Source organism: Anarrhichthys ocellatus, unplaced genomic scaffold (genome assembly GCF_004355925.1).
Source record: "Anarrhichthys ocellatus isolate YVR2014 unplaced genomic scaffold, GSC_Weel_1.0 scaffold51, whole genome shotgun sequence".
Lineage (NCBI taxonomy): Eukaryota > Metazoa > Chordata > Actinopteri > Perciformes > Anarhichadidae > Anarrhichthys > Anarrhichthys ocellatus.
The window spans coordinates 1,860,890-1,871,577 of NW_022280081.1; the positions used below are offsets into that span (position 1 = coordinate 1,860,890).

The window sequence follows — 10,688 nt, forward strand, 5'->3', positions numbered from 1 at the left end:
GTGAAAAATTTAAAGGGGTCTGAATACTTTCCGTACCCACTGTATATATATATACACGCACACAAATACACCAAACGCTGCTTTCTTAATCTCCCTGATTTTAAAAAAACAAAAACAAATGAGAAATCAGTCATGCTATGTTTTTATTTATTTATTTATTTTTAATCAGAAATTGTGTTCAATTGTGTATGTCAGCTTCATTCTCACTTTGTTTTTTAGTCTTCCTTGCTTCCTCAGCGTATTTCTGTTTTCTGTCCCCCTGACAACCTCCCCTCCTCCTGCTGTTCTCTCCTTAGTCAAACTCAGAGAAGTCCTCATGTGTTTTACCGCCATGACCTGATCAACCAGCTGCAGCATAACCACGCTCTGGTCACCCTGGTGGCCGAGAACCTCTCGGCCTACATGGAGACCATGAGGCAGTTCTCCAAAGGTACGCTGTTGGGGGGCCACAAATAGCGCCCCGGTTCAGTGGGTACAGCAGTTGGGTCAGGGGTGTGCACTGTCTGCAGTCTGACCGCTCGTATGTGTGCTCTTACAGAAGAACAGGCTGAGTTTGACCCTCAGACGGTCAGACCAGGAAGCCGCTACAGCCATGTGCAGGAAGTACAGGAACGACTCAACTTCCTGAGGTACAACATCACATCTCACGTTTTAGTAAAAGCTGAGACGACCACTAGAAATGGAAGAAGTTTAGATATAAAAACCTTAGTTATCGATCATATTCTGCCTTAAACACAGCTGGATTTTGTGTTAAATCAGGATCACATCTCTCATAATGCGTTGGCTCGGTTCAGCTGTATTGCTACTAGATCCATTCAATTACTGTCGTAGTCCATTTTGTAAAAAAAAAAAGCCGAGCAGCTACACATTACATCCGCAGTCGTGTCTTCTAGCTACTGAGCCACTCAATTGAAGTAGCTCGTTCAAGGACAGCAGTGGGTAATTAGGGAGGAGCAAGTGGTACCCGGGGACTTCACCCCACCAGCTATTATGATTCACGTCTGGGAGGAACTAAATGACCTTCACGAGCATATTTCTTTAACCTTCTGGCCACCAGCGTCTGCTATTGATTTTCCTATTGGTTTTACTTTCCAGGTTTCTGCTAAAAGATGGTCAGCTTTGGCTGTGTGCCCCTCAGGCCAAGCAGATCTGGAAGTGTCTGGCTGAGAACGCAGTGTTTCTCTGCGACCGCGAGGCCTGCTTCAAATGGTACAGTTGGATTTGATTTCTTCTCATCTTCGGCTTAAATGAATTCCTTACATTAATGAAAAAGTCAAAAACATGTGTTTTGAATGCTTATTCAAATGCCAACCAATAGGTACTCCAAGCTGATGGGTGATGAACCAGACCTGGACCCAGACATCAATAAGGACTTCTTTGAGAACAACGTTCTGCAGTTGGACCCGTCCCTGCTGACGGAGAATGGCATGAAATGCTTCGAGAGGTTCTTCAAGGCGGTCAACTGCAGGGAGGGCAAGCTGGTGGCGAAGCGCCGGGCCTACATGATGGATGACCTGGAACTAATAGGCTTGGACTACCTCTGGAGGGTGAGGAGTACCATGCAATGGACACACACACACACACACACACACACACACACACACACACACACACAGTGTGTTTATTGGGGAGGGAGGCAGACATTTGAAAGTGCCTTTAAATGCGTTTGCCAGTTTTCTTTTCTTTTTATGCTATATACTTTTTTTATTAGCTTTAAGAAACAATTTGAAAACATTAAAAACAGAGATCTTAATTTAGTCACCTTGAGCACCACTTCAATCTTACTTTATGTCGTAAGAAAATGCTTCAAGACCTACCTCTTCTGAGAATACATATTCCACCTAATATACTCTCTCTCTGTACTGACTGTACACGTTTTTTTGAGATCCTCTCTTCCTCCAGGGCCATTTCTGTTTGGTTTTGTCTCTTTGACATTCTCATGCAAGAGATTAAACGTCACTCTTGTAGTGCATTGCACCGTGCCTCATCATGTAACTGAGCGTAGTGTTGTAGTGAAATCGGCTGGAGAAGAGCTAGTAACGTTGGCAGCACTGGGGCTAACGTAAGGAGGTTCCATTGAGTTCCATTATGCTACAGTCGATGCTCGATTCAGTAAAAATAAGTTGGGTGAAGGTGTATCATAAAGTTATGTGTTCAGATGTAATCTTGTATATGTTTGCTCTGAGGAAGGTCCTTATGACTGAAAGCTAAAAGCTCTGCATAGATTTAAGTGTGCGGATATCTATTCTATCAGATTGAGCTTTTTGATACTTCCAGCACCTTATTGACGATCAAGCCGGGTAAAGCGGTGGTTATCCTGCAAATATCCTAAAATGTAGCTTTTTGGCAAGAAACTAAAATAAAAACAATTGTTTGAAAGAGATTTTTTCACAGCACTATACGGATATTAGAGAGCGAATTACTTCCTAACACAAGCAATAACAGATTTATAAAACCTAATAAAAAATATGAATGCCAAAAAGTATTTTATTTCTGTATCATTAGAAATGTTTTTTATGCAAATAACCACTATAGATGACTATGGCATAGTAAAAAATACTTTTACACTCACTCCAGATTGGTTGAAATTATTATAATTTAAAAAAATTCCAGGACGTTGGTGAAAAATAACAGCCTGGAACCCTGTATACCAGCTGCTATAACAAAATAGACCAACAAAAAAAACGATCTGTATCGGCAGATACGGCTCATAAACGAATGCCAGTTTGTGTCAGCTGCAAACCAAAACGTGATCGGGGCATCTCTAAAAGTTACAATCAGAACTATTAATAGTAATAATTCATATTTTGTGATCCCTTGCGCCCCTCGCCTTCCCCCTCTCGTGTTCTGAGTGGGCAATAATGAGGCTCCTCTTTACTAAAGTGCTTCGTAGCGCCACAGACGTGTCTGCATGAAAGTCAAGCTTTCAGCTTGGAGTATGACTTCATCCTATAATCTCCTCTCTCCCCCAGGTGGTAATTCAAGGAAGCGATGACATCGCCAGCCGAGCCATAGACCTGCTGAAAGAGATCTACACCAACCTCGGACCAAAGTTACAAGTCAATCAGGTAGACTGGTCGTTCTGTTTCAGTCGGGGCAGAAGTTTAATCTGCTTTGTCTGTTTTTGTTTTTTCTTGTCTCCTTCCTGTCCAGATTTATTTGTCAACAAATATAACTATTTAAAATCATTTGGTGATAAATCGTGTCTCTTCATCATTGTACCTGTTTCCTTCCCCTTTTAGGTGGAAATTCATGAAGATTTCATCCAGTCATGTTTTGACCGTCTGAAGGCGTCCTATGACACGCTGTGTGTGTTGGATGGAGACAAAGACAGCATCAACTGCGCCCGTCAGGAGGCTATCCGCATGGTGCGAGTGCTCACCGTACTCAAAGAGTACATCAATGAGTGTGACAGTGACTACCACGAGGAGAGGACTATACTGCCTATGTCAAGGTACAGCCACAAGAATGAACTAAATGCCCACCCAGAGACTGAAGTAATATTTTATACAAGTCTCTTACTAAAATTAATCATATAGATTACTTTTCTTAAAATCAGTACATTGTTGCCCAACATAGCTGAGGACCTCTGTGTTCCTCTCATTGAGTTTAACAACGGTGGCATGTCTTTACTCCGTCACTGAAACCTCAGGGCAACCTGTCTTCCGTTTTCTCTTGCAGAGCCTTCCGAGGGAAGCATATCACATTGATCGTCCGTTTCCCCAACCAGGGGCGTCAGGTGGACGACTTGGACATCTGGTCACACACCAATGACACAATTGGTTCGGTGCGGCGTGGGATCCTCAACAGGATCAAAGCCAATGCTGCGCACACCAAGATCGAGCTCTTCATTGGTGGAGAGGTCGTTGATCCAGCTGATGACAGGAAGCTGATTGGGCAGCTCAATTTGAAGGACAAAACGGTGAGAATGTTTGACTGTTGTTGTTCTTTTGGAAAGGTGCTGTGTTGCCTCCTTTGTGCTTTGCACTCTCCTTTTAAAATGAGTGATCCTAACCACAGTGTCCTGGTCAAATGGTTTGTTTTTAGATCAGAATTAACTCGCTACGATTTGTTTTGTTGGTGTGTGTAGCTGATCACGGCCAAGCTGACCCAGGTGAGTGCCAACATGCCTTCAAGCCCGGACAGCTCATCTGACTCATCCACTGGTTCCCCTGGTAACCACGGCAACCACTACAGCGATGGCCCTAACCCTGAGGTGGAGAGCTGTCTTCCTGGTGTGGTGAGTTTACAGCACAGATACTGTATTAACGCTGGGGTCTGCAACATTTGAGAAACCTCATTTAAAAGTATTGTACCTTTTTAAAATCCAGCCCACTCTTTATCAATCAAAGTAGCTAGCTGCACTAGTCCGACAGAACCTTTTAATCAGACTGCTTATTTATCATTTTATTGTAGTCAGTTAGGGACATCACTTTTATTTGTGAAGTCAAAATCACATTGTGAAGTTGTCCCTCTGCCCTCCTTCACAGATTATGTCGCTACATCTGCGCTACATCTCCTTCCTGTGGCAGGTGGCTGACCTGGGCTGCAACCTCAACATGCCACTGCTCAGAGATGGAGCTCGAGTTCTCATGAAACTCATGCCCCCAGGTATACACGCACCTGTGCTCTCCATATTGTCCAGCCAGTTTACTTGATGTAAACACTAACGACGCACACGGGCAACACTCGTATTCATTCACGTTTGTGCTGTTCCCCCTTCAGATAACACCACCGTGGAGAATCTGCGAGCCGTGTGTCTGGACCACGCCAAGCTTGGCGAGAACAGCCTCAGTCCCTCGCTGGACTCGCGCTTCTTCGGCCCCTCACCCTCACAAGTGCTCTACCTCATTGAGGTGGGTCCCAGTGTGCTGTTGCTCCGCAGTTTGTGATACATTTGTGCCCTGGTAACCATGTTTTTTTACATTCTCTTGACTGGCCTGTGAAATAGCATTAAACCATTGTGAGTTGATTGGTGTTTTAACAGCAGTACTAGAACTCTATTAGGACATGGTAAATTATGATGTGGCCCCTGTCTTGCAGAGCAAGACTACAAAATTAGCTGCAGTGAATACAAAGTGTGTACAATGTACCACGTTAGAGAGTTCCTGTTTTTACAAAGAAACCAGGATCTGCCACTGATCCTGCTGCGTGAGGCGGGCCCGTGGTTTCGGTCCCATGTCCGTTTATCTATAAAAAGGTTCACACTGTTCTTCCCCATGTTCCAGGTTGTTTATGCTTTGCTGATGCCAGCCAGTTCCACTCTGGGCGAGGACGCCAGCGACTTCCAGTACAACTTCTTGAAGAGTGGCGGGCTGCCCCTGGTGTTGAGCATGCTCACCAGGAACAATTTCCTCCCATCGGCGGACATGGAGACACGCCGCGGTGCTTACCTCAACGCACTGAAGATCGCCAAACTCCTCCTTACAGCCGTAGGCTTCGGCCATGTGAAGGCTGTGGCCGAGGCCTGCCAGCCCAACGCCGAGGGAAATATTCCTGTCTCCCCGGTTAGACCACACACACACACACACACACACACACACACACACACACACACACACAATTCCCACAGACCCATACCTGTAATGACTGGCTCTTCAGTACTCGACTGGCATCTCCAACATGTTTTCATGTTTCTCCACACCAACGTCACCTTCCCTGCACTGTCTACAGATCAATCAGGCCACTCACGACCAGGCCCTGGTCCTCCAGAGTGCCCTGCAAAACATCCCGAACCCGGCCTCAGAATGCATGCTGCGCAATGTAGCCATCCGCCTAGCCCAGCAGATCTCTGATGAGGTCACAGAAAATGTAAGCAAATGGAGGTTGGAGGTTTGTAAGAATAGAATACATGAAAAATGAGCAATGGTAACTCATTTTTGTGAATAGTTTTCATAGGCATCATGTTTGGACCAATAGATGACAATCTTATGGGGCTACTTTTTTCAATAGAATTTCTTCCAGGCATCGAAGTACATCCCAGACATCTGCGTGATCCGAGCGGTACAGAAGATAGTGTGGGCATCAGGCTGTGGCACAGTGCAGCTCGTCTTCAGCTCAAATGAAGAAATTAGCAAGATATACGAGAAGGTAAGTTCCCTTTGAACGTTACTCTTTGTGAGAGTTTAACATTGTTGTTGAATGTTGCTCAACTCCTTTAAAAACATAGTACAATAAGCTGGATAGGAAGTAGGAGCACAGTAGAGGGGCAGTTGTGCAGTGCAGAGTTCCGTAATAGATGCAGACTGTTGTAGAATCTCGGAGACAGGACAGTAAAAGCTCACGGTACAATCAAGAGACAAAGAGCTCTTGATGGGCTTTGTGGACTTTCAAGGGATTTACAACGTAGAAATTGCAACGCCGTGTTTTCGCATAATGGGTTTCATTGTTTCTTTTTTTCTCGTTAGACAAATGCAGCTAAGGAGCCAGATGGGGAAGATGAGCAGGTGTGTTGCGAGGCCCTGGAGGTGATGACACTGTGTTTTGCCCTCATGCCCACGGCTCTGGACACACTCAGCAAGGAGAAGGCTTGGCAGACCTTCATCATCGACTTGCTGCTGCACTGCCACAGCAAGTAAGTACACCAGGCCGCATTTCCCGAAGCCTAAATCTACTGACTTGTATAGCGGAGACGTCCCCAACTCCAGCCATTCGTAGTTCTGACAGGATATCGTGATGGTGATGTCGTCATTTGTGTTTCACAGATCTGTGCGTCAAATGGCCCAGGAGCAGTTTTTCCTGATGGCAACTAGGTGCTGTATGGGCCATCGACCCCTCCTCTTCTTTATCACCCTCCTCTTCACCGTGTTGGGGGTGAGTGGATATTGCCTTGTTTTTCTTAAAGACCATCATTTTATAACGAGTCAGAGCAGTTAACTGCTCACAAGATCCTAATTTCAAGTTGTCCATGTCCAGAGTACGGCCAAGGAGCGAGCCAAACACGCTGGAGACTACTTCACTTTACTCAGGCACCTTCTGAACTATGCCTATAACAGCAACATCAACCTGCCAAACGCTGAGGTGCTGCTCAACAACGAGATCGACTGGCTGAAACGGATAAGGGTAAAACAGCCTGCTAATCGCAAGTTTCATCCGATTTGTTGTATTATGCTGCCTATAAATCAACCTAGTTCAGTGTGGGGCAGATTTGATGGTACACAAACATGTTTCATTCACTAGGACGAGGTTAAGAGGACAGGGGAGACCGGGGTGGAGGAGACCATCCTGGAGGGACACCTTGGGGTTACCAAAGAGCTTCTAGCCTTCCAGACGCCAGAGAAGAAGTATTACATTGGCTGCGAGAAGGGAGGAGCTAACCTCATTAAGGTGAAACAAATGGACCACACCTGAAAATGTCAACATTGTCCTTTTATAATAGTTTCCTTTCTCGTAACATTACTCAGAGAATGTTTCTCCCTCTCTTTTTGATCAGGAGCTGATCGACGACTTCATCTTCCCAGCGTCTAATGTGTACCTGCAGTACATGAAGAGTGGGGAGTTCCCCACAGAGCAGGCCATCCCAGTGTGCAGCACCCCCGCTTCCATCAACGCTGGCTTCGAGCTCCTGGTAGCGCTGGCTGTCGGGTGTGTCCGCAACCTCAAGCAAATAGTCGACACCCTGACCGACATGTACTACTTAGGTATGTAAACAGCGGTGCGGCAGCTTCACTTGATGGTTTGTAAACTACATCATGCATGAGGGTGTTGTCCCTTCCCTCTGCTTTCAGGTTGCGAGACACTGACAGAATGGGAGTACCTGCCTCCGGTGGGGCCGAGGCCCAACAAAGGCTTCGTGGGTTTGAAGAACGCCGGAGCCACCTGTTATATGAACTCTGTCATTCAGCAGCTGTACATGATCCCTCCGATCCGCAATGGCATCCTGGCCATTGAGGGCACAGGCACCGATGTGGACGACGAGATGTCAGGGGACGAGAAGCAAGAGAATGAGGTACATATCTGATCATTATTTGGCGATTAGTTTTTAGTCTTGTTTCCCCGTGAACACAATGACACACGGTCGCAAAACATAATGAACAATTTTGGATGATGGAGACTTGCAAGTCATTTTTCACCTGCGCGTTTGGTCTCCACAGAGTAACGTAGATCCTCGTGATGAGGTGTTCAGCTACCACCATCAGTTTGACGATAAGCCCTCCAGTAAGTCAGAGGACAGGAAAGAGTACAACATCGGGGTACTTCGTCACCTGCAGGTCATTTTTGGACACCTGGCGGCGTCCAGACTTCAGTACTATATCCCCAGGGGATTCTGGAAACAGTTCAGGTATTTCAAAGACTCACAGTAATTTAGCATTTCTCCTCTTTGGCCGTTGCTGATGTCTAATCGTCTCATCTCTGTCCCGTCTGTTTTTAGGTTATGGGGTGAGCCAGTGAACTTGCGGGAGCAGCATGATGCTCTGGAGTTTTTCAACTCTTTGGTGGACAGTCTGGACGAAGCTCTGAAAGCCCTGGGCCACCCCGCCATGCTGAGCAAGGTGCTGGGGGGGTCCTTCGCCGACCAGAAGATCTGTCAGGGATGCCCCCACAGGTGAGTGCAGTCCTGCCTGCGCACAGTCACCAGAAACAATTTCTGAAATATAAACTTTGGTTCCTGTTATGCTCCTAATAATGTTTTGCGTTGCCAGATATGAGTGCGAGGAGTCGTTCACAACACTCAATGTGGACATCAGAAACCACCAGAACCTGTTGGACTCCATGGAGCAGTACGTTAAAGGAGATCTTCTTGAGGGAGCTAATGCCTACCACTGTGAGAAGTGTAATAAGAAGGTGAGAATGAAGCACCCACCTGGACGCCTGCCAATATTAGAATGTGATAATAAAGTGCTATGGAGAAATAGAAGAGGCTTTAATGGCTGTCCATTGTTTCAAAGCTTCCGTTGTGTCCGCTCTCTTCTTCAGGTGGACACCGTGAAGCGCCTGCTGATAAAGAAGCTGCCGCCTGTACTGGCCATCCAGCTGAAGCGCTTCGACTACGACTGGGAGAGGGAGTGCGCCATCAAGTTCAATGACTACTTTGAGTTCCCCAGGGAGCTGGACATGGAGCCGTACACGGTAGCTGGTGTGGCGAAGCTGGAGGGCGACGACGTCAACCCGGAGAACCAGGTGATCCAACAGAACGAGCCCTCTGAGCCCACGCCCCCCGGCAGCTCCAAGTACCGCCTGGTTGGAGTGCTGGTCCACTCAGGCCAGGCCAGTGGCGGACACTACTATTCCTACATAATCCAGAGGAACGGGGGCGATGGCGAGAAGAACCGCTGGTACAAGTTTGACGACGGCGACGTGACCGAGTGTAAGATGGACGACGAGGAGGAGATGAAGAACCAGTGCTTTGGAGGGGAGTACATGGGCGAGGTGTTCGATCACATGATGAAGAGGATGTCGTACCGGAGGCAGAAGCGCTGGTGGAATGCCTACATCCTATTCTATGAGCGCATGGACTCACTGGACAAGGACAGCGAGCTTGTCAAATACATCTCTGAGTTGACCATCTCCTCCACCAAGCCGCATCAGGTCAAGATGCCTGGTGTCATCGAGTGCAGCGTCCGCAAGCAGAACGTCCAATTCATGCACAACCGAATGCAATACAGCCTGGAATATTTCCAATTCATTAAGAAACTTCTGACCTGTAACAGTGTCTATTTAAACCCTCCTCCAGGTATGCCTCTTTCCTGAGTGTGTGCTGCTAATTCATGAATTTATTCATTCCGTGGATTATGTATTATTGTATGTTAAAGTATTACAACTAAATTAATCTAGGTAGCCAGTTAACCTCAACTCAAACCTTGGGTGGGGGGGGGGGGGGGGTTGAGAATCACTTTTGAAACATAAACCAACAAAAACATACACAAAAGCTGGCTAGTACAACAAATATGCTGGTAAATGATAGTTATGAACACAATCTGATGTTCCCACGCTGTGTAGCTATTTTTACGTATTCTATTTAACCAGGTAAGTTCCCATTCAAGTTGAAAACTTCTGAATAAACTTGTAGGCAAAATTATACAAAATATACACAAGAAACAATATTAAGTAGGATAAAATAAGCTAATAACTGACCGATCATTAACCACACAAGTAATTAGTATACATGTCTACAACATGCGTACAGTATACCCGATAAGAAAACCATTGATGCCACAAACGGTTCAGCCCCTGCATGTGCGTCGTCGTGTGATTTGTCGTCGCTGCACAATATATCGTCACTCCTCCAGTCATGACTCTGCACATCCAACACCCCCAGAGGGCTGCTTTGATGTGTGTGTGTGTGTGTGTGTGTGTGTATATGTGTGTGTGTGTGTATATGTGTGTGTGTGTGTATATGTGTGTGTGTGTGTATATGTGTGTGTGTATATGTGTGTGTGTGTGTATATGTGTGTGTGTGTGTATATGTGTGTGTGTGTGTGTGTATATATGTGTGTGTGTGTGTGTATATATGTGTGTGTGTGTGTGTATATATGTATATACATGTGTGTGTATATGTATATACATGTGTGTGTGTATATATATGTGTGTGTATATATGTATATATATGTGTGTGTATATATGTATATATATGTGTGTGTATATATATGCGTGTGTATATATGTGTATATATATGCGTGTGTATATATGTGTATATATATGCGTGTGTATATATGTGTATATATATGCGTGTGTATATATATGTGTGT

General features: G+C 45.7%; 1 protein-coding gene across 5 annotated transcripts in view; it reads left to right on the plus strand.

Moving 5' to 3' along the window:
* usp9 (ubiquitin specific peptidase 9) overlaps positions 1–10,316 on the plus strand; it is a 39,259-nt gene extending 28,943 nt beyond the window's left edge. For 4 of the 5 annotated variants that reach the window (XM_031870081.1, XM_031870085.1, XM_031870083.1 and 1 more), the window contains 23 exons: positions 297–430; positions 539–629; positions 1,096–1,209; positions 1,319–1,547; positions 2,973–3,068; positions 3,243–3,454; positions 3,682–3,922; positions 4,091–4,240; positions 4,491–4,611; positions 4,726–4,856; positions 5,229–5,507; positions 5,674–5,811; positions 5,953–6,090; positions 6,408–6,574; positions 6,705–6,813; positions 6,916–7,062; positions 7,180–7,326; positions 7,433–7,640; positions 7,728–7,948; positions 8,094–8,281; positions 8,372–8,545; positions 8,643–8,784; positions 8,917–10,315. In XM_031870081.1, the coding sequence (XP_031725941.1) occupies positions 297–430; positions 539–629; positions 1,096–1,209; positions 1,319–1,547; positions 2,973–3,068; positions 3,243–3,454; positions 3,682–3,922; positions 4,091–4,240; positions 4,491–4,611; positions 4,726–4,856; positions 5,229–5,507; positions 5,674–5,811; positions 5,953–6,090; positions 6,408–6,574; positions 6,705–6,813; positions 6,916–7,062; positions 7,180–7,326; positions 7,433–7,640; positions 7,728–7,948; positions 8,094–8,281; positions 8,372–8,545; positions 8,643–8,784; positions 8,917–9,690 (4,351 nt within the window). In that variant the 3' untranslated portion in view covers positions 9,691–10,315. Of the gene's footprint in view, positions 1–296; positions 431–538; positions 630–1,095; positions 1,210–1,318; positions 1,548–2,972; positions 3,069–3,242; positions 3,455–3,681; positions 3,923–4,090; positions 4,241–4,490; positions 4,612–4,725; positions 4,857–5,228; positions 5,508–5,673; positions 5,812–5,952; positions 6,091–6,407; positions 6,575–6,704; positions 6,814–6,915; positions 7,063–7,179; positions 7,327–7,432; positions 7,641–7,727; positions 7,949–8,093; positions 8,282–8,371; positions 8,546–8,642; positions 8,785–8,916 lie in introns of all 5 variants that reach the window. The other variant, XM_031870084.1, reaches the window with a different exon arrangement.
* Positions 10,317–10,688: the final 372 nt, after the last annotated feature.